This window comes from Candidozyma pseudohaemuli (genome assembly GCF_003013735.1).
Source record: "Candidozyma pseudohaemuli strain B12108 chromosome Unknown scaffold00017, whole genome shotgun sequence".
In the NCBI taxonomy this organism is placed as follows: domain Eukaryota; kingdom Fungi; phylum Ascomycota; class Pichiomycetes; order Serinales; family Metschnikowiaceae; genus Candidozyma; species Candidozyma pseudohaemuli.
The window spans coordinates 30,458-52,804 of record NW_020194451.1 but is presented as its reverse complement, the minus strand read 5'-3'; the positions used below and the strand labels follow the sequence as shown (position 1 = coordinate 52,804).

Here is a 22,347-nt window from a genome sequence, read left to right as displayed (position 1 = left end):
GGTTCAGATAAAGAGATATGTCACTACGGGTGCCATTCATCTGATCGCATATTATTATCTCCTTACATATGTTCCATGGCTTCTTCAACGCCATTGGCTCACAAAACCTCAACAGGACTGGGATTGGAGCGTGCTGAATCCTCAATCTCCACCTGAAGGAGCCTCAAGAACTTCCTAAGCAACTTCAACGTCACTCGGTCGCGGAGAAGGGGAAGTGAGTGTGACATCCGGTACTCGTAGAAGCTGATGTTCTTGTAGTTAGAGTCGCTCATGAACTTCACAAGGAGCCTGGCCGGCGCCGCGATGGTGATTTTGAAAATCACAATAGGGATGAAAAGCGTGAGCGAAATGTAGAGCCGTGTTGCCATGATAGGAAGCCTGAACAACATGAACACCACTCGGAAAGTCAACCACAAGGGCGTGAACACAAACACATTGGCAAAAAACCAGACGGTGAAAAGCTCCAGCATATCCATCTGGCGAGCTGTCTCAGCGTAGTGCCATGCTGACTCGTAGCAGCTCTCCTTGAGATTGGTTAGTTTTGAACGCACCTCGCTCCAGTCGTCTTGCACCCTCTGCTTGTGGAAATCGGTGATTCTCTCCATACGGCTGAGAGCTTCGTCGGAGTCGTGGGAACGAAAAACCTTGAGAGGCAGCACTGGCAGCGAGGGGGTCAGGGGCAGAGGAGTGCTCATATCTTTGAGGTGCAATTCTCTGAATTGCTGGCGGGTAAGGGAGAGATTGGACTCGGGGATGGTTATCCCTGTCACACTCACTCTACCTGGGTTTTCCTTCAGCGCTGGCTCCTCGAAAGGCTGTTCCAAGATTTTGTTCAATGGCTCGGTCTTGGCTTTAGCGACCATCAACTCTTCCTTCAACGAGCGCTTGACTGGCTCCTCGACGATACTCTCTTGGGTCTGTTCTTGATCTTCGACAATTGGCGAGAGGGTGCCCTGAGAGTCGTCCTTTCTTCTGAAGCTTGTGCCTGTTAGGGGAAACGGGGTAAACGAGACGGACTTTGGTTTTTCCGGCTTTGAGGCCTTCTTCACATCGCTGAAGCACGACTTTGGCTTCATAGCTTGCGTTTCAGGGATCATCACAAGCCGGGAAGATCTTTTGGGCTTCGTGGCTGGCTTGGAAGGAGTCCTATTAGCAGCCGTCTTGGCTTTCATGTTGAGCTTCTTTGGCGTGAAAGGCGACTCCACCTTTGAAAGCTCCTCCTTGTGCTGCTTTGGGCTCATTGTGGGTAGCTCCACGGGCGACTCCAGGCAAAACATATCAATGTAGTAGGAGAGGTTATTTTCGGTGACACAGCTCTCGGAAGTGGTTGTTTTTGCAAACGTGATGGACGCCTTGAGGGAGTCCAAGTACTGCAGCGCAAGCTTGAAGAAGCTCCAGACAACATAGAGAAGAATTGTTGAGTTGGAAAACACCTGTGAGTTGTAGATGTCCGAGGAGATCAAGTAGTTTCTTGTGACCCACATCAACGCAGCGCCCGCAACGGTACCACCAATACCGCCAAGCCAGGCAATCTGCTCAAGTCTCATGAGTCTCTGAGCCACCACCAAATTGCTCACGAAAATCCTTCTGTTGAGCGCCATCTCCGGTAGGAAGAAGGTCTGGCCGATTTCGATTTTCACCAGATTCACGAAATTCAACAAGCTTGTTCTCACCTGCTTCAAGTGTCTGACCCAGCGTTCTGGCCAGTTGGAGAAGAAACGGACAACCCACGCCACAAGCACCAAAGTGACAAGATCAGAGAGAAGCGTGGGCATGTGGACCTTTTCACTGCAGATCACCGAGGCAAAAGACGGGGCTAGAATCATGGCCATGGTGATGGTGTCGTAAGGGTGCCTTGTTTTGGGGAAGTTGTGCAGAAGCATATCCATAAACAGCTCCTCTGAGCCGTAGTCTGCCATTGAGGAGGGCAGCATCTGTAGATCGTAAATTGGGTATGGAGCGAATGGAATGTGCCTAGAATAGAAGTCGGCGTAGTAAGGCAGGGGGGTCAATTAAGTCAACGTGTCAAATGAGCCAACAATTAATAGAATTGAATCTTGAGGAAGAAAGACCAGGTAGGGATGGAAGGGAGACCCGATCTAGCCGTGTCTGATTCTGGATTTGGAAAAAATCAGGGGTGTTCCAGGAGACGTGTAGCAAAGTGCTGGATGATTCAGATTTAAAAACCCACCAGAAAAACCCAAAAATCAGCTTCTCTCGAAAAGAACGAAATGAAGTAAATTTAAAAAAATGGGAGTTCCAGGATGGCCTGGGTCCTGGGTCTTATAGGCTGCGGCGCTGCTGCAGGGCGCCCTTGGCGAGGATCTTTGATCTAGACAGGGCTGCAGGGCCAGCCGCATTTGGACCGATCCCGCCGGTAGTGTCAAGGAGACATGATCTGGAAAATGTAACAATACAACCTTGTTAATTGAAGCCTCCTGATTATGGCAATGTAAATTGTATGTTCTGGAGCCCACTGTAGCCCGAGATACGGGGCCCCTTGTCTTCTGCATCCACGGTACCGAGGCAGCACACCCGTACACCCGAAACAGCACCAAACCAGACCTTCACCAGAGGGGAACCACGATAACCATATTCCGTCAAGTACTACTTTTCTTTTTCGTTTCTCCAACTCTCTGTTTATCTTCTTCCGTTTGGTGCACGGCTTTCCATCCAAGAAAATCAACCGAGGCTAAGTCATTGTCTCGGATCCATGCGGCAAGACAGCTACTGCTTAGACACTTATTTCAGACAGCTTCCTAGAAGGGAACACCCTGAGGCTTTATCCGGGGTTGCCCGGTCCACCTACATCAAAAACGAAATATTTTCAATTGGACTAATTTCATCAACAATTTCAATCAAACATTTCAATCAACTAAAGCTGGGGATTTGTTAAGCCTCGCCTGGGAGCCTCATCTCGTACTTTGCTTCAGTTGCAGCCAAATCAGCCCATATCGCAAGTCGAGAAAACCCATACAAATTGACAAAATCCAGTGATGATTTTCTCCTCAGTTGCCTTGTCAACGGCCTCGGCGCGGCGGCTCGGCTGAAACAGGGAGTCGAGGTGCTTTTCTGGAGAAGCGTGTTTTGGCCAGACCGCGATGTTGATGTTCGACACGCTCCCAGGTGAAAAAGGCAGGGCATCGATTTTGTTGATTTTGTGATTTGGTGGTTTTGGTGGATTTTTGAATTTTTGTTGGATTCAAAAAAGACGATATTTGTAAACCTCCCTCGGGGTCTTCCCAATCGAGAAGGCAGATCACCGTCTTTGTTGGATCTGCTTTGGAGACGCACGGTCTGGTACAACTGAGCATTGTTTTTCGGAGACCCGCCAGGCCGAATATGGATTCCACGCGGAGACGGTGTTTTAAGGTTTCGGGGAAGCTGGCATAAATCCCATTTTTGGTTTACGGGGCGCTGTGGACCAATCAGGAACCAAAACGGGTGTTTGGTTTGGCTGCGAATTGGCTATTTCACGGCTTAGTTTTAGAGCGTGGCTGCGGATTGTTTTGCTTTTCTATTCACTTGTCACGACTTCGGGTGGAAGCTTCGGAGAGGCGTATTGTGATCTGGCGTCCGGAAGCGTCCTTGGCTCTTTTGCCTAAACAGATGCGATGCATGCGGGTTTTAAGCTTCGGTTGTTTTCGCTATTGATCCGTGTTGATTGTGTGGAGTGGCTTTGGACGGGGACGGGATCGGTGGATTGTGCTAGGGGTAGATCAATGGTCCACGTTGTGGGGGTGCTGGTGCATTAGATCAGGGATAATATTGTTTTTGGGCGGCTCGGATCGCAAAGTTTAAAGTGTGTTTGTGGATTTCCGTCGCTAGGAATTACGAGAGGTTAATCGAGTTTGGTTTGTTTGTTTTGTGCTGGTGATTTAGGGTACTGAGTGGATTCCGACGCTGAGAAGAAATGGATTAGCTTTTAGCGTTCGGTAGTATTTGGCTGGAGAGAAATCAACGACTGGCAGATCTACGAAAGACAACTTAAAAGGAGCTTCATTTGCAAAAGAGAAATAGGGGAATCGTCAGGGTGATACTGAACCAATGAATCTGCCCGAGTTCCATATCCATTCCGCTCGTGTGAGGTTACCCTAGTGACTTCCTATTTTGAGCAGAACTTCAAAAAATTCATTCCTTTTCCCTCCAATCTCTCCAAAAACACTAACCAAACAACCCTACAGCAGAACACTCCAGAACCCTCCAGCTCTCTCGAGAAATCACTCCCTTCCTTACGGTCTTGTGAGCTTCCTGCAAGGTCCCACATGCGTCTCACCCACTGGCCAATCAAAATCCACCGTTTTCCGTCATTCTCAAACCCACGTCACACATCTACCATTCCCCCCGTCTAGCCCTCCAAAATCGATCCCTCTAGAAGCATCTGCCTGTCTAAAACAGCCGTTTTGCAGCCGTTTCTAAGGAAGTCCGCGCACCCCGCGGTCGTGCGGTGACCAAGATCAAGGAAGAGATAATGAAAAAAAAAAAATGGGGCGAACTCAGCTATAAAAACTAGAACTCACCCTAATTTTCAGCATACACCATGGTTTTAGTTCAGGACTTGTTGCACCCAAACCCAGCCTCCGAGGCTCAGAAGCATAAGAAGAAGACCCTTGTTCAGGGCCCCAGATCCTACTTTATGGACGTCAAGTGTCCAGGCTGTTTGAACATCACCACCGTTTTCTCCCACGCCCAGACCGCTGTCACTTGTGACGGCTGCTCTTCTGTGTTGTGCACTCCTACCGGTGGTAAGGCCAAGTTGACCGACGGCTGCTCTTTCAGAAGAAAGTAGGCGCTTTATAGTTAGCATTGTACAATAGAGGGAGCCTGCCGGGCGGTAAGGCGTTGTATAGTTCACTTCATATACGATTCAGGAATTCATTTGTAGATGGAAGCTTTAGGCCTGTGATGGTACAAACGCCGACTTCAGCTAGTTCTGAAGTGCGGTTTGATAGAAGAGGAAGAATGGAACGATTATTGGTTTTCCTACATTTCGGGATCTCTGCCCTGTAGTTCATTATATACTTTAGGAAGCAGTATATAGTTGAATCTACTATAGTTGAATCTACTATAGTTTCATCTACTGTAGATTAGTTTACCCATTCCCTCCCTTGGTCTATTTACAAGTAATATGCTATTTGTCGAAGTCATGACGCCTGGTTTGCTGACGGTACTTCTTGGTCGAGGTGAACTTGGCAGCATAGATGTTGTTGAGTGTCGCTGGGTCCATCTCACTGTCGTCCTCAAGAAGCGCCGGGTCCTTGACTGTCATCTTCTTCCACTCCTTCTTTCTCTTCTCCTTAAGAACAATGTTCCGCTGCAGCTTGGCCATCGACTTCAATCTGGCCATGCCCTCTTCTGAAAATCTCGATTTCACACTTACAGTCTTCTTGCCCAACGGCCACAAGTCGCCCTGGCGGGCTTTACGAGCATCGTGGTAGGTCTGCTTGCCTGAGCTTTTGGGAACCTGCCAGGTCTCGATATTGCCTGAGGCGGCACAGACGTCGAGCTTGACGTTTTTCTTGATTTTGCTGGGGAAACTGATCAAACGGGGCCATGTGGCTGGACCTTCTTCCACACTGGAAGAATGTTCTCTGTCCGATTCGATTTTCTTGATGGAGGCCTCGTCATTGGGAGAACGCTGCATGATAAGGTAGGAGTAGTCAGCCAGCTCGGTATTGTTTCCGCCCGGTCTGCCGCTTCCTTCCATGGCCTTGCGCTCCGTTTTCAGCAATTTCGATTTGTCCCACAGCGACGCCAACTTCTTACCCTTCTTGAGCTCCATGGTGAACTTTGGTCTTTCCACCACGTTGTTGAACGAACAGAAGGAGAAACGGTGCTTGTGGTTGCGGACCTTGTACAAGTACGGGTCGCCCAATTGAAGAGGACACTTTCCATGGTGGGGGCATGGAGCCACGATGCTCAAGTGGTAGTCAACACCGTCGTAGCTGGGTTTATGTGACTCCAGAGGATCCAAAACCTCCACTTCTCCTTCGTCCTCGAACTTGAGATCATCTTCGCTGAGCTCGCCGTACTTGCTGTTCAAGTGCTCTTCGAGATCCTCATCCTCGACACCCTTCTCCTCGGCCTGGATCTTCCGGAGAAGCTCCTCTTCCATTTTGATGTGTTCCTCGGTGATGAGCTGATCCTCAGCTCTGAGTTTCTGTGGTTTCGGCTTGGACCCACGGATGTAGGGTCTGGGGATCTTGCCCTTTTCCTCAGTGTAGTTTTCAGGACGAAGCATGACTTGCCTGGCTCTGGCGATAATCTCGAATCCAAGCGGGTTGCCTCTTTCCACAAGCACGAGATGTCCACCTGGATTGAGCAAAGCCAACACCATCTCGAGGTTCACATCAACGTCTCTTGGAAAGCTGTGCTCACGAGTGAGAAGCGTCTGGTTCACAATAATCAAGTCGTACTTGCTCTCCGAAGAAAGCGAGTCACGAATGTTCGTTTTCACATCGATTTTACGGGTATCCACGGCGCCCACGTAATCCTTGGCCTTTTTTCCAGAAACCGCAGCCTGAGCCTCTACCTCGCAAGGCTGACGAGAAAGAATGATCTTGGCTCTTCGCTTCATTTCAGAATTACGGCGCCCAACGATGTAAGCATCCTTCACAGAAGGCTTGAAGTCCTGGCCCATAAGCTCATTCAAGGCCACCATGCCAGTGGCAGGCCCGTAGCCGATGTCCAAGACAGAATCTGGGTTGAAGGTGTCGACCCTTTTTTGAAGCTCCACAAGGACTTTCCTGACGTTGGCATAGTCCTGAAGAAACAACGCTGCAATGTAAGCGTCACTGTCGAGCCCTGAAACAGGTGCACGCTGGATCTGCTCCTTCTCCAATGCTTGGTATATCTCTGCTGCTCTTTCTCTGATCAATGAGGGCACCCTCAAACTCAAGATGTTGTTGTTGATTGTCTTGGCGATCTCCGAGGGGAGCTTCACCACCGAGTGGTCGCTCTTTCCCTGTAAGGTAAGCGGATCTAGTCTGGCCTCTTCTGCGTTGTTACCTCTGATGTAGCTTCCATCCGGGTTTCTGTAGTCTGAGGTCTGAGGGTCGTGGAGGTGTCTGACGTAGCCAGTATGGATATCTTCGATTTCGCCCTCCTCCTTCCGTGGCTCCGAACGCACCACTTGCCCAAACAGCTCGCTGTGGCGTTTCTGGTTGAAAGGTAGGATCAGGTCTTCTTGCGATGAGATGGCCAGAAGGTTGTAGTTGTCGTCGTGGAAGGCCAGCATTCCTGTGTGCTTGAAGCGGAGAAGACAGGGCCGCCTTAGGGCCGTAGCCGATCGACGTAATAGCATTTTGGGTGGTTTATGGTGGCGTTGATGGAGATGGAGTTGTAGGTGATGGAGATGGCGCTCGTGATGCTGGTCATGTGACTGGAGTTCGAAGGCCTATCAGAGGAGAGGAGTTTGTCACTTTGAAAGTGGAGGGGAGGGGGGTTTTTGGAGGTTGGAAGGGGGTGTTGGCGGTAGTGATGGTGGGATTTTGTGTTTGTTTGGATTTTTGGGTGTTCTGGTGGTTTTGTGGTTTTGGTGAATTTCGCAGCCAGTGTGTGTGAGTATGGATGTACCGTGAAGGTAGCGGTAGTATATAGTGATTAGAGCTGAAGGACACTATAAAAAGTCAATATGGAGATTTTGCTGGATTTTCGAGGCAAGGAACAGACAAGAGACAGAAAAAAATGAGGAATGGCTCGTAAACGTTAGTAGGGTTCAAGACCATACATAGACAGATGACTAGCTCCAAGCATGCTCAAAGCTCAACAGCACTTGACAGCTTCCTAACGAGAAGAACACTTCAGAGGCGCTTTTAAAGATCTGTTGCTCCGCAATAATCTCAAATATCAGCTACTTACACTTCACAATTCCTTGTGGAGTTCAAATACAGCACAGTCTACCGCTCTTTCGCAGCCATTATTGACCGACCCATCCACCTGTCAGTCTGGCTCAGAACATTTCGCCAATTAAAGTTGATTTGTTTCGCTACAGAACTTGATAAAGCTAATAATCATAATAGAAGAATGAAGGTTATTAAAGAAGGTATATCTCAATTCGTGAACCCTACCCATGGATCGATCTCGCAACCTACCTTCACCATAACTCATCATTGAAAGGAACATTAAAAAAAGGAATTTCAGCACTAAAACACAAATTAATAAACCCCTAATAAAAGCTAGAACTTCCTCCCATGTATTCGCCTTCCCACTTACCCACCTCACATTCACCTACAACCGATTCGCAGCAAGCCTCTCCAAACATACCCACCGAATTCCCACCAAAAACCCCAAAATCCGTCAATTCCACCAAATTCCCCAACTACCTCCCTCTAACTCCCAAGGGCCCCCCTCACTTTCTCCACAAACCCTCCTTCCCAAAACCCCCAAATCCACCACCCTACCGACCAGTGAGAATCCGGCAGAAAATTAACACCAACTACAACTACAACCTCCATGCTGTCCCGAGCCATTGGTGCCCTTGTGGGCCTTGCTGCGGTCTACAGCGCTAAACCAGCATACCTCAACGACACAAAAAGATCTTTTTACGAAGACGAGCAGTCCGTGTACCCTGTGCCTGGAACCATCACACCTGCTGAGTCTCAGAACTTGGGTCAGCAGTACATTATAGAAGGCGTCACCGTGCGGACGACCGGAGGCGTTCAAAGCGTGATCAAGAGCGCCAGAGAGGCCGTTGTGGGCACCTTCACGTGTTTCGAAACATGGCTCAATAACAGCAAGTCCAGGTACATTGAACTGGAGAGATCGGTCACCGACACCTTCTCGAGCTTGCACGACAAGAAGGAGGACCTCCTTCCCAACTCGATCTACATTGCCGTGGCGGCCTTGTCGGGCAACATCTTCGCCAGAAACAGAGGCATTGTCGCCAGAGCCCTTGCACCCACGATACTCGGCTTGGCCTCCTTCAAGTACTTCCTTCCTCACACCTTCACCAACACGGTTGGGTTGCTCTGGAGAGTCGAACAGAGGACCTTGCCTGAGGTGGCACAGCACCAGGCGCTGGCTTACAATGCTGCGGAGGACTGGGTCAAGGATGCTGGAAAGTCTGCTGTTCTGGGCCAGGAAAAGCTCTCGCTGGGCGTGGACTCGGCCAGACGGAGATTGGCGCATGTTGCTGGATTGGAGCTTGAGCAGGACGTCACGAAGAAGGTGCCCGAGAAGAAGGTTTGAGTGGATGGATGGCTAGAAGCTGGGGAGGGTGCTCCCACTACATATACGGCCCGCGGCCAATAGAATGAGAATGAGAATGGTGGATGAGTAGTTGGTAGGTGTTGATGGGCGGTTTTTGATGGGTAGGTGTTGATGGGTAGGTGCTGAAAAGTGAGGAGGTGGATTTCATAGGTAGAGGGCTACTGATATGGGAAGGAGTGGTTCGAGGGAGGACACATACTGATGAGGATGTCCAGAGAATGTGAAGTCTTCCGAAGTATCAGTAGAAATTGTCATTTTCATGAATTTGGATATGGCCTATGTAAGTATGGAATTAGACTCTGGCACTGAAGTTCGTCTCACTGAGACAGCCTTAACGTCAAATACACATTATACCACCCGCTATTTCTAACTTAAATGAAAAACAAAAAAATTTTGAAAACTCCATTGATCTGGCACTCTTCATATTTCACGGTTTGGCCGACCATTTGTCTATATTCGACGATGTTTCAGCAAGCATACGCAATACGCTACGTCCCATGTGTGACGAGCTACCTCTTTCTGCATCATCTAACATAAAAAAACACCTACAAAATTATATGTTTAACGTAAGAAATAGCTTTTCAAAACGCCATGTCGACTAGGATCATCCACTTTATCGAGGACGATTACAACCAACTTATTGTCGAAGAAGCTTTATCTAGGCTCATCACCAAGAAACCTTCCCATTATGTCTCACACGAGGTAAGCAAGATAATCTGTGGAAACAAAACATGGAACGTGACGGCGCTTCAACTTAATGGTGCTACCAAAATGAAAGGTGAAGAAATGCAAGATTCTTTTATAAGACGGGCAAGGCGTAAGGACGGAGTTCTGGTTTTCGGCTCAGGACCCAATTTACATGATGGCACTTGCAGAGTCGTAGTATCAGTCTTCAAGAGAAAACAGCTCGACTTGAGCCATATTGAGTCACATATCAAAAACAGCTTTTGTGGGAGAGTCGAAATGGGAAAGTCGATTTATGCTGCAAGGTGTCTCGAAGTCGGGGGCTCCATCTTCCAGTATACTCCTGCTTTTGAGTGCAAGGCATTCACTAAATATTACCATAGCGATGCTCAATCCATGAAAGAGAGGACAATTGACACAGAGGACAACTCCATCATCAGAGGGAAGCTTGAAGTGAAATATGTGCCATTCAGTTATATTGGAACGATTGAAAAATATAACTTGCTATACCCAAGGCTGAATGTCAAAAATGACTTCTCTTTGAGGCTTGTACAGTTGAAACCTTCCTGGTGTGGGTGTATGCTGAGTGTTATGGCTACACGAGTGAAGGTTACTGCAATAGAGACAACGGCATGCAAAATTCCCTTCAATGAAGAGTACAGATACCAGGAAGAAGTGCGAGAAGTCATTCTCAAAGACGAAAGAGTCAACATTGTGATCAATGAACTGGACTTGAGAGGAGACGACAGGCACTTTGAATTGGATTCTTCTTTGTATTCGTGCACACTTCCCAACCTAGGCGTGACGTTCTTCTCCAGGAATTGCAGCAGAAGGTATGCTCTCAGATTCAGTATAACGCTAATGTGTCTTGAGCAGAAGTGTACCTCCACCTTTGACGTTACCATGGATGTGGTAGTACCATTGGAGGAGTACAAGAAGGAAGGTCAGGCGGTTAACCGTCTTGTTAAAAAAAAAGACCGAATTTTGATGAGGCGGTTTCAGAATAGTGAGGTGACAGTCCAGGAGATCAGCAAATGGGCAGATAGGGAAAAGGCAATTGAAGGTCGGCGAGCTCTATCTTCCCATATTTGTGCCATCTCCGGCAAAAATTACATTCTTGGAGTGTTGACAGTTTCTCGATTTGGTCCGGTTTCTGAAAAACAGGGACTGCTTATCTCTTCGAATTGTGACATGCACCCTGACGATTTAGATCATGTTGACTACACTGACGCTATTGTTTTCAGTGACGGAGGTTTCCATTTCCGTTCAAAAAATGTGGATGTGGAAATCACAAGATCACCGTTTTTGAACCTGGAAGGACCTCCCAAGGCACTTCACAGTTCCAGGAATTCTACCTACCGGCTAGAAGTTTGTAATGTCTCCTTTTCAGGGGAAGCGCTAAAAGATCGCTTCGATATTTGGCTTCACCTGGAACTGTGGGCATCAAGGGTTTATGTCAAGAATTTGAAGATTGTGCTTTTCACTAAAACAGATGAAGGAACAGCCCTCTATGTGAGAAGCATTGAACTACCGCAGCTAAAGTATGAGCCGTTTGAAGACTTTACGCTCAACTTAACAAACGGATGTGCTAAGTTCCCGAAAGAGGTTTTTCCGGGCATTCTGCCTCCTTTCAAGCCTACTTCTGTGACAAGCCAAAGCCTGTGCCACACCATAATATGTATCCGGCTTGAGGTCAAAACGTTCTTTTCTTCTGCAGAATCCGTGGAACTAATTGAGGAATTGGTTGTTCCCGGTGACTACGAAGCTTTGGTAGAAAGCTCCCTGCTTCCACCGTACGTGGAGGTGGATGAGAAGAGAACTGTTGTGGAGTGAGTGTTTGATGGAAAAAGCATTCCAGGGCGCCAGTTTTGAGCCGCCGAAACCTCGTTAGTGATTTTTGATTACCCAAAAAAATGGAGATCAGAATTGTAAAGGGTGGAGCACCTCGATCCACCAAAAGCACATATACCGATCACAGTTCAGGGAAACGCTGGAACTACCAAGGATCATAATTGAATGAATCGGCGTTTCAAGGTGAATATAGTATTTTCTGAAGGCGGGACCCCATATTTTGAATCAGGCGTGGAAATGGAAATTATAGTGCACCGAAGGGCATGTATGACCTCGTCAGGACGCCGAAGCAATAAAATGCAAGCCTTCGTAAAAAACACCACCTGGCAAATAAGTATTTAAAAAGCAGACATCGCAAGAAACTGCCATCTAAAATGCCGACAAAAGTCCTCCACTTCATCGAAAAAGATGAGAATCAGAGAAAAGTCGAAAAGACAATATCCGACCTAATCAACCAGAAACCATCAAACTATGTTTCTCATGATGTGAGCTCCTTCACCGAAGACTCACACACATGGAATGTGACCAGGCTTCAACTCAAGAATGTAACCAAAATCAAGACAAATCAGAAAGACTCCGATATCGAAAAGGTGAGACAAAAGGAGGGTATTCTGGTTTTTGGATCAGGCCCCAACTTAAACGACGGTACTGGCAGAATTATCTTTTCTACTGTGAAACGGAACCAGCTAAAATTAAGCCACCTCGAGGCATTGACGAGCGGGGGGTTCGTTGATCAAAAGGAAAGGTTCCAATCAACATTTTCAGATAGGTGCTTCAGCGTTGGAAAAGACTTATTTCATTATACTCCCGGTTTTGAGACCACTGCAGCATTCCAATGTCACAGAAGCCATTCAGATTGGATGGGAACTCATACAATAGATCGAGATGAGAATGGTTCGACAATTCGAGGAAAACTCAAAGTTACCATGTTTTATCTTTTAGGTTCCGATGGAAAGTGTAACATGATGTGGCCGGAAGTGAGTTTCGGAAACTATTTTAAAATTGAACTCCATCAGTTGAAACCCTCGTGGTGTGGGTGTATGCTGGATGTTATGGTTTCTCGTGTCAAGATTACTGCTATAGAGACCATAGAATGCATCATTCCTCATGATGAAGGATACGGATACAAAGAGGAAGTCCGAGAAGTAACTCTTCAGGACAAAAAATTCGAGACCAGAATCATGAAGTTTGACATGAACGGAGATCACGACGATAGATACTTCAAGTTGCATGTGAATCACTTCAATTGCACACTTCCAAATTTGGGTGTGACGTTTTTCTCCAAAAATTGCAGCAGAACTTATGCCCTCAGGTTCAGTGTAACGCTTACTTGTCTTGAGAAAAGATGCACCTCCACTTTCAATGTCACATTGAATGTAGCAGCGGTATCGAAGGAGTCTGCAAAGCTGAATGCGGTGGAAAATGGTCTTTTTAAGAAAAGGGACTATCCTTATATCCAGAGGTTTCCAAAAACGGAGACGGTAGCTCAGGACATTGACGAATGGGTACGAAAGAAAGCCCTAGCCATTGGAAACCTCACACTCAACTCCCACATATGTGCCATTCCAGGAGACAGGGTGATTTTTGGAATCATCACCATTTCTCAATTTTGTCACGATATCCAAACCGATGGCACCTCCAGTCTCATAGTGGAAGAGGACGAGGACGATGCTGTCGATCCGCCTGTTGATTACACCGACGCTATTGTGTACTGCAAAAGCGGTTTCTGTTTCCGCTCCAAAGATATGGAAGTGCAACTCAACAAATCGTGTTATTTTAGTCCTGCCGTGGTGAATTATTTGGAACAATATCGACCCGATGGAGACAGGTTCCGACTCGGATGGAGGTCCACTTTGTTTGTAGGTGAGTCGTTAGGGAACGCAACATCCTGGCTTTCTCTGAATAAGAAGGAAAGATCGGTTTATGTCAAGAAGATCAACATATCGTTTGTTGAAATAACACAGCGAAATGAAGGTGAAAGCCACTCTTACAAGGTGAATACCTTGACGGTGGTAGACAAGAAGTACGGGAGATTTCAAGGCGTGCCACTCAATATAAAAAACGGGCGTGCCGACTTTCCAAAGGAGTTGCTCGATGGCGTATGTCCTGAATTGAATCCCACTGTTGTGACGAATCTGTTCTCTAGAGAGAACTTTCTTGAGGTCCGACTTGAAATCAAGACATCCTTTGCCACCACAGAACACGTCGGCCTCAATGTAAGATGTTATAATAATGGGGACTACGAAGCTTTGGTTGCGAGCTCCTCCCTTCCACCTTACCAGGACAAGGGCGAGAAGCAGTTGGACGAGAAGCAGACCGAGAAAGAAGGGACCAAGAAGGAAGGACCGAGTAGTGTTTGATTTAATTGAAGGCTTTCAGAAGTAGTTCGTTTCACTTATTCCTTGGGTGTAGAGCTGAGGACCATCCGTATATCAGTCGTTTAGTCAGAGACTTCATTGAGGACCTTGACCAGTATAGTGTTTCAGGTATAGGCTGGGGTTCTTTGGTGTATGAATTAGTCAAAGGGAAGAAACAGGGCAAAAATGATTCATGGCATGATGTGCATCCATCGTACTGGTAAAGATGTCCCTCATCCACTAAAAAGCTGTTGTCGTTTGGCGATGGAGTCAATGCTGGAAATTCGCTTTGAATTTCGATAGGAAGGCCTTGGATACTTGTATCTTGGAATTGAGTCGTTCTGGGTTTGCAAGACACTCACAGTGTCTGACGGATGGGCGTAACATTGTTGGACAGTTCATGGAGAATGGAGAGTTCGTGAAGCAGGATTGGAGGAACAAGCAGCAAGTCAATTCGTTAGAATGTTTTTGAGATGACTGAAAGCTCTTCAAAGGAAGATGGGGATTCAGATGGAGTCCATTGGTGGTCTTCTACGCTGACCAAATTCCAAGGGTCCCCCCTTGGGTAGTTCAATAGTGGTCCGTTCCACCCAAATTGCTCCTGAATCACTATAGTCTCCACTAGTTTACAATATAGTCTCCACTACGGTTTCCACCATAGGTTCCATCACTTTTGAAAGCTGTGCAAAGTCGCTGAAGCGGTAGATCCATCGTCTCTCAATTGCTAGCACCATTCCATAGTGGCCCTGTAAGAGAAGGCAGAACTAAATAGATCGACCTTGTCAAACACATTAGCAAAAGCCTTCCTTTACCGTTTGAAAATTAAGAAACCATCCTTTTATCGTTTGAAAATTACAAAATCAATCACAAGAAGTGAACACCCTCTCCCTCTCCGTCTTTTTCACCCACCCCATCCTCCCCTCCTGGGTGCGGCTTTTTGCAGCCATTTCTACTACACCACTTTTTCCAAAAACCAACAAAAACCCAAAAATCATGGACGAAAACTTCCTGGCGCCGGCGCCCACCTGGCACTTCCGGCTTCCGTGGCGCCGCAAAGTGTCTGCCGCCGACGTGGCGAAACTCCAGGCTAAAACCAACAAGCGGTCCAGAAAGCTCCACAGAGCTCTAGACAAACAGAAAGCGGCTCTTCAGGCGTGGGGAGCATCCCTTTCGGACGAAAACAGAGACATGATTTTCCACTACGTTCGTCTTGTGGACCAGCTCGGCGATGTTTTGAAGTTTGACGGGCCTTGTGACGCCATGGAGGGTGTTGCAGCCAGGGAAGCGAAAAGAGAGGAGCTTGTGGCGAAAGACCAGAAATTGGTGAAGCAGCGGGCACATGTGGCGGTGAAGTACGGGCCCAAGTGTACTCAGGCGTTGGAGTTGGGCGAGGAAATCAAGGAAAACAGGTCCCGAATCGCCCTGTCTCTGGAACAGCTAGCTGAGGCTATCGGAGTGGAACTTCGAGCAGCGTTGAAGGAGTACCTGGGGAAATTGAAGCTTGCGGTGGGTAGGGTTGGAAATGCAGCCGAACGGTTGGAAGTTGGCGATGGTGGTGGAGAATTGGAGTGTAACTTTGAGGTTAGTGAGGTGAAGGTGGACAAGGAAGAGACTGCCACTGAGGAGGTCACCGAAGTTGAGAAAGCTGAAGAAAAGGCTGATAAAGCTGAAGTTGAAGACATCCCTAAAGCCAAGGACCAGCCGTGGGCGAGAATGCCGTCCATGTTTGCACGAGCTCTGACGATAGTAGGTAAGAAGGTGAGGAAAGGCGACACGGAAAAGAAGATCTTGAAACCTGAAGACACAAAGTATCCTTATCCCTCGGATCCCAAGGAAATCAAGGTTCTTTTGGGAAAACAGGCCCTTGAAAGAAAGGAAAACCGGGCCCAGATGCCCTTGAGGATGGCTTCCAGGTTGGAAGCTGAAAAGATAGGCAAAACAGAACTCCAAAACGAATGGGCCAACGTCGACAACGATATCGACGAAAAACTACAAGGCCGAGGCACAGGCGCCAACGGCACCGTCCACCGCGTGTGGAACGGCTGGTAATCGGGTCGTCTATAATACATGCTAATTTTTTCTACATCAGATCCTTGAAGATCTTCTTGCCAATCTCGTACGACGAGATCATGATGGCACACAGCGGGGCGATTTTCATCACTCGAGGGCCGAACCCGCTGTACAACGCTCCCAAGCCTTCGTTGCGGTAGATCTGCTGGAGGAACAGGAACATCAGTGGTTTCGTCAGCGGCTTCTTCTGCTCCGTGGCAATTTGGAGTCGAGTCTTGCCCACGTCAAACGGATTCGTGAATGCTGCAGCGACTATTCCACCCATCGAGCCCAGCAAGAAACTGGTGGTGAACACCTTCCAGTCGTCCTGGTGGGAGGCGGCAAAATCCACCTTCATAGCGCCACCAATGCGGTCCTTGAAGAGCTCGTAGCACAGCCAGTAGATGCCCGAGAAGGGCACGTCTCTCCAGAGCGTGATCTTCAAACCAGTGAACATCGAGCCCACGCCGCGGGTCTTGAACGACAGGCTAAAGTCTTTGAGCAAGTTCTTCAAAATCTGGGAGCGTGGCTGGTCGTTGCGCACCTCGTGTGGAATGGACTGGAGTCTGGTTTTGAGGAGCTCCACTGGAGCCACCACCGTTGCCGCCATGGTTCTGGCAAACGAGCCACAGAGTAGCGGATTCAACATCTCTCCCTTGAAAGGCAGTCGGTCACGGATGTACTCATAGCCTGTGAAGTATATGATATTAGAAGGAATGGCCATGAATAGCGTCAAGCTGAGTCCTCGCCAGAGAGTGGTGATGCCCTCATTTCGGCTAATCACGGACATGCCTTGAAACGTCGAGGTGATCTTGGGACACACCTCCGCCGCCTCACAGTAGTGGCCCGTGACCCAGAAAACGCCTGGAGGTTGTAGTGCTGCTGCTGTTCGTGATAGCGTAGATGCAGCGGAGCTAAAAGATGCTTTGGATGCTGATGGTGGCGGCTTCATGGCCACCTTGGGAGCGGATTGAGAGCAGCACAGGAAACCTTGCATGACTTCCTGCTGCTGGACTCTGATTCTAACAACGTCAAAGGGCGTCACCACTAGAGACGTGATGAAGGACCCCAGACATGCTGATAGCATTCGCTGCACAGCGGTGATGTCGCCGTTTGTTGGAGGCCCGGGCGCTTTCGGGAGAGCTCCGGGCGAACGGAGGTGCAAGTCTTCGTCTTCGATGGCAGCCGCTAGTTCCAGGGATAGCGACATGAGCTAGGAAGTGGCGAGACAGGCTGCTGTTAGAAGCAAGCAGGGTTACTTTTTCAAGCGTGAGATTGGGTTTGGACTGCAGATAACTTGACAGCACCCAAAGCAACCAGTGGTGGGCAATGGAAACAACAAGCTTTGTGGCGGAAAAAGGTTGATGTTATCGTTTTCAAAAACCTATGTTGCCTGGGAGATCTTCTCGGTTTTGTTTCCAGAATCGGTAGCAATCCCGCGCCGCCGTTGTCACGATTTTGCCATTGTGCGAATCGGACTAATGGTTGCAAATCTAGCCGGGACTAATCTTCCATGGATGCGTTTGGGTGGTATCACCACACTAGTACTCCTCCACAATGTCGCTGCACTGGTACACATTAATATGGCCATCCTGGTTGTAATTGGTGGCTATCATCATTCTGTGGGGATGGAAAGCGACATTTGACAAGTAGTTCAGAGTCCGGTTGGCTAAGTAGTGGTCATGTGGGTTCTTAAGCGTGTGTATCATGTCACCACTGGTGGTCCAAATGTCCACCAGCTTGGAAGCCGTGGTAATGATAGGAGCATGCTCGTGGACATCCATGCATCTGATATTGCGTTCATCGCTGGTGAATGTGAGCACTGGCTCAGATAAGCGAATATCAAAGAGATTCACGTATCCGTCGGAAGATCCACTGACAAGTTCACGGAAACCACCTCTTTGCATGTGAACGTTTCGGACTGACCCACGGCCCATATCCTTGATGGCGCCTCTTCCATTCTGCCAGACCTTAACCATGGATTCTCTAGCATCAAGCCTTCTATCGTAGACCCTCAAACTACCATCATCGAAACCTGCCACGAAAATGTTGCCTGCAACTTGATCCGAGGTAAGGGTTGTGATGGACGATGATGATCTTGCGGGAATATCGATGGTGCAGAGTTCTCTTGGAGCGTCCCATACTCTGATGATCTTGACATCTCCACTGACCAAAAGCGAGCCTCTGGACTGCTGCCAGTCACTAATGAGACCGGAACTCTTGGAGGTCAAAAGGAGATCTGTCAATGCTCGCCAAGCTGTCACAAGCTCCACATCTCTGGCTTCTTGATCGAGGTGGAAGTTCTTGTACATCTTGATTACACCATCGGACGAACCCGTCATGACCAACGGTTCGTCATCCTCGTTGATAAACTTGATGTCGGTGATCTTTGTGCCAAAGGGATTGCCGTTGGAGAATTTGGTCACAATCTCCTTGTTCTCCCAGTTCCATACGGAGACGTTATCCTTTTCGTCCGAAGCAACAAGAAGTTTCTCAAATTGCATAAACTTGATGAGCTTAGGCTGTGATTTGTTGTTCAAAACAGTAAGCTCCCTGTTCCAGTCGCCACGAATAGCCATCATCTTTTGAGGCTGGGTTTCCTGAATGGTGCTCTCGTTTCTGTTTCTTCTCCAAAGCCTCTTCATATACTCCTTTGAACCAGGCTCATCGATTTCTGTCTTGGACATCTGAGGCTCCTGGAAATACTCACAGCTGTAGTCAAAGAATCCAGACTCGTCAGGGAGTTCAGGTTCCTTTTCAAAGTCTCTCGCAACGTATCTGGGTGTCTTCGGTCTGTAGTTTGAGCCATACTGACTGATGGCTGGCCCAGGCTTCAAGATTCTTGTGAAGTTATTGAGCTCGGTATCGTCATTGATGTGGAAGCTTCTGAACAATTTGGAGATACTCAAGTTCTTGAGCTTGGAGGAAATGGACAGCGTATCCAGTGCGTCATCGGCAGCAGAACTTCTGTTCATGTTTCCATGAGAAATGGCTCTTGTCTTCAACGATGAACCATCAATGGTCAAAGCGTTCTTTCTATTGAGAACTGAACCGCTGGAAGCTTGTCTGCGAACACCATCGTTTCCATGCAAAAGCATGGGTGTACGATTAACAATAGGTTGAACAGGCTTCAAGTTGTCGGAGATGCTGATGGTGGACTTGCTCAACAAGTAATCTTGCATTTCCTTCACAAGTTCACTGAGCTCACTTTCTCCAAGATTGACCATGACTGAGTCAATGAGAGTTTCAGCAAGCTGCTTGACTTCAAGATGTGGATCTTCAGACAAGATCAAAAGTGCTTTCCAGATAGAACTGAAGATGGAGCCATAAGCAGGAGACTTTTTGCGGAATTCGTGCAAATTATTTGGGTTGTCAATAAGAACAATCTCCTCCTCGAGTTGGTTGAAAGCCACAACCATGAAAAACTTATTATAGACCTTGATGAAACGGTTGATGAAGAAGACAATCTCTTTCCGTACAATGGTCGATCCGTCGCCCATGAGACGTAAAATGACATTCGCCAACTTGAGGTCTTGCTGACGTAATTCGTCCAGCCTCAAATCAGCGTTCATGCCATTGCCCTGGTTGCCATTCTTCTTGGGCAGCTCATTGGCCAGTTCGTTAGGGTCTGTCAAAAACGTGGTAAGTGCAATGATGATGGATGTTCTCACCTCAGGGATCGGATCATTGATCAAAGTGAGGAACTTTGCGAGATAGCCATCCTTATAGATTATCCATCTTCCGTCCTTGTACTTGTACCAAAGCTGCGAAAGAAGTAAGCAACACCACTGTCTGAGTAATGGGTTTTCACTCAGTTGCAAGAACTTGAGACAGTTACTGACAAGTTCAATGGAGAAGCACAAACGCTGGCCGTTTCTGAAGTCTTTGATGAAAAGGGTCAAAATGAACGCACTCATGGCCTTGTGGTCGTCATTGACCATGACTGAAGTGGCGCCTCCGTTTGCACCATTCATATTACCTCCAGGAGCACCTGGGGCACCAATGGAGTTCAGTGGACTGGAGTTGAGAATTAGGTAAAAGTAGTTGTAGCCTTTGTCTTTGCAGAGTTCTTGCTGGGTGTTCTTATAGTCAATAGCCATGATTCTGGTCCAGATAAAGATAAGAACAGGCTTCAATTCCTGAGCTGGACTCTGAAGCAATTTGAGCACGTACGGGAAAATACCAATGGAAAGAGACAAGTAAACCGCCCAAGGCCCGAGATCGAGGAACTTCGAAAGCAATATTAACGCCCTCAAACGGTGCACCTGGGAAAGCAAAACTTGAAGCACGATAGGTAGCTGTTCGGGTGGGTTCTTTGTAGATGGGCCTTCGTATTTCAACCAGATGTCAAATGCAGTTAACTGCTGTTCGAAAAAGGTGGAATGCTGGTAGTTTGAAAGCATCTGGCGCTGGTTTGGAAGCGGCTGTTGTTGGTTTTGCTGTTGAGACAAGGATATGCTGGCACGGCTGCCGTTTGAGTTTCCGTTTAGAGTTGACTGTGGTGTGACGTTGTTTTGTGGAACTGGAGGTGGCGGCGGCGTGGGGACCGTGTATGAGTACGGATCGGGATTATTGTTCTTGATCAACTGAGCGAAAACCTGGTCGATGGCCAAGTCCCAGGAGTTCCACATGGAGTGGAAACGGACCGACTCGGGTAAAGGCGGGTCACTGATGGGATTACAGTTGAAATGCGGCATGACTCTCTTGGCCAAAAGGAAGTTTCTGAAGAGCGCAGCCACCATGAGGTCCTGACGGAAGAGTTTCTTGAAAATCGGCCTCGAGAGCGAGGTCCATGCAATTGTGTCTGTGATGGCGGTGAAGATCCAGTTGAGCTCACCCAATGGGGTTCTTCTGTCTGTGAGCTTGCCTGGAATAATCACGTTGCCGTTGCTGTTGCGTGGGAGCATCAGGTAGTACGAGTCCTTGAGCGGCAGCTGCATGATGAACCACTTGATGGAAATGTCAATCGGACACGTCAAGCAGCCGGTGAACAAGTCTGCGGGCAATTCGGGGCTCATGGGGAGCGTTTCGTTGGACTTGCAGGCGGCCAATTGGATGGAATCGAGGTATGCTGAGGTAGGTGAGGGAGCACTCAAGTCGTGGTTGCCCTCGTTGTCGTCGTCGATACGTTTCTGGACGAATTTTTTGAAATTGTGGACAATGTTTCCGGCGGAGTTGCAGTCGTACACGAATATCACCGGCGCTCCTAGCCACGTTTGTAGGTCGTACAAGGAAATGGGGATATACTGGGTATACCCACGGTTAAAGACCCATATTTCGCCGCTGGCTGTAGGCTGGGGCACGCCGTGGCCGTTGTAGTGGAACAAGATCCGTTCGTCCTTGGCGTTTCGCCGAAGCGTGTTACAAAAACGCTTCACATCCTCCACGCACGGGTCCAACAGCTGTTTGTAGCGGGTTCTCAACGAGAGCGTCTCGTACTGGCTCTGGAGATTCTTTCCAATGGCTTCTATCGCCTTCTTTGTATCGGGAAACGCCGACGGGTCACACCACGCCTCGAGCTTAGCGCATGGGTATGTTTTCATGATATCTGGAGGATCCACGCCCAAGTTCAAACAAAGCACCAAAACGGCACTTATCGTTTTCTGGCGTTCCTTCATCACCTTCCAATCACGTATCGGCTGGTGGTTCTTGGCGTACTCCGGAAGCCGTTTCATTTCCTCCGTGACAGGATTTCCGTTGGTGTTATGGCGCTTATCGTCAAAGTAAATGTAGAACGTGTTGGCGAGCAGCAGGAGAAACTGCTCGGAATTGTAGTCCTCGTCGAAACCATGGCGCATTTTCGAATTGAGCGGCTGTAGCGGCCGTGGTCCGTAGTATACGAGGGACATGCTAGATAAGATAGTAGTAGGTGGGATGGTGATGTTGAGCAGGTGCAGGATGGGAGGGTCCAGGGGGAGGTTTATGTGGATGGGGGTGGATTTTTTATTTTGCTGATTTGGAGGGAATGGGATTTCTGGATTTCTGAGAATTTGGATTCTGGGCTGGAGGAGTGGGTGGTGGATGGGTAGGTGGTTTGTTCAATGGCTGCGAAAGTGGGTCGATGGATATGGATATGGATTTGGAATTCTTGGGGTAGATTGTTTTTTATAGTTTTTGGAGAATGGCTTATGTGAATGGCGTAATGAAATGCTGGAGTGGAATTATAATTTTGTGTTCTTTTGTTGTTGATGTTTGT

At 48.1% G+C, this 22,347-nt stretch overlaps 8 protein-coding genes across 8 annotated transcripts; 4 read left to right on the top strand and 4 right to left on the bottom strand.

Annotated features, from left to right (window-relative positions):
- Nucleotides 1-98: 98 nt before the first annotated feature.
- On the bottom strand, nt 99-1,919 carry C7M61_004694 (uncharacterized protein; the record flags this gene model as incomplete). The annotated part of the gene is made up of 1 exon (XM_024860011.1): nt 99-1,919. One exon carries the CDS (start codon nt 1,917-1,919, stop codon nt 99-101), a length of 1,821 nt encoding a protein of 606 aa, XP_024711761.1.
- A 3,212-nt stretch (nt 1,920-5,131) lies between these two features.
- Nucleotides 5,132-7,237, bottom strand: RSM22 (mitochondrial 37S ribosomal protein RSM22; the record flags this gene model as incomplete). The annotated part of the gene is made up of 1 exon (XM_024860010.1): nt 5,132-7,237. One exon carries the CDS (start codon nt 7,235-7,237, stop codon nt 5,132-5,134), a length of 2,106 nt encoding a protein of 701 aa, XP_024711760.1.
- Nucleotides 7,238-8,454: 1,217 nt separating this feature from the next.
- Nucleotides 8,455-9,189, top strand: C7M61_004692 (uncharacterized protein; the record flags this gene model as incomplete). Its single annotated transcript, XM_024860009.1, has 1 exon — nt 8,455-9,189. The coding sequence occupies one exon, from the start codon at nt 8,455-8,457 to the stop codon at nt 9,187-9,189; it is 735 nt and encodes a 244-aa protein (XP_024711759.1).
- Nucleotides 9,190-9,801: 612 nt separating this feature from the next.
- Nucleotides 9,802-11,727, top strand: C7M61_004691 (uncharacterized protein; the record flags this gene model as incomplete). Its single annotated transcript, XM_024860008.1, has 2 exons — nt 9,802-10,837; nt 11,399-11,727. 2 exons carry the CDS (start codon nt 9,802-9,804, stop codon nt 11,725-11,727), a joined length of 1,365 nt encoding a protein of 454 aa, XP_024711758.1.
- A 1,070-nt stretch (nt 11,728-12,797) lies between these two features.
- C7M61_004690 (uncharacterized protein) lies at nt 12,798-14,105 on the top strand (the record flags this gene model as incomplete). Its single annotated transcript, XM_024860007.1, has 1 exon — nt 12,798-14,105. One exon carries the CDS (start codon nt 12,798-12,800, stop codon nt 14,103-14,105), a length of 1,308 nt encoding a protein of 435 aa, XP_024711757.1.
- Nucleotides 14,106-15,095: 990 nt separating this feature from the next.
- C7M61_004689 (uncharacterized protein) lies at nt 15,096-16,151 on the top strand (the record flags this gene model as incomplete). Its single annotated transcript, XM_024860006.1, has 1 exon — nt 15,096-16,151. The coding sequence occupies one exon, from the start codon at nt 15,096-15,098 to the stop codon at nt 16,149-16,151; it is 1,056 nt and encodes a 351-aa protein (XP_024711756.1).
- A 31-nt stretch (nt 16,152-16,182) lies between these two features.
- On the bottom strand, nt 16,183-17,361 carry MTM1 (Mtm1p; the record flags this gene model as incomplete). Its single annotated transcript, XM_024860005.1, has 1 exon — nt 16,183-17,361. The coding sequence occupies one exon, from the start codon at nt 17,359-17,361 to the stop codon at nt 16,183-16,185; it is 1,179 nt and encodes a 392-aa protein (XP_024711755.1).
- Nucleotides 17,362-17,692: 331 nt separating this feature from the next.
- KOG1 (ubiquitin-binding TORC1 subunit) lies at nt 17,693-22,000 on the bottom strand (the record flags this gene model as incomplete). Its single annotated transcript, XM_024860004.1, has 1 exon — nt 17,693-22,000. One exon carries the CDS (start codon nt 21,998-22,000, stop codon nt 17,693-17,695), a length of 4,308 nt encoding a protein of 1,435 aa, XP_024711754.1.
- Between the last annotated feature and the right edge of the window lie 347 nt (nt 22,001-22,347).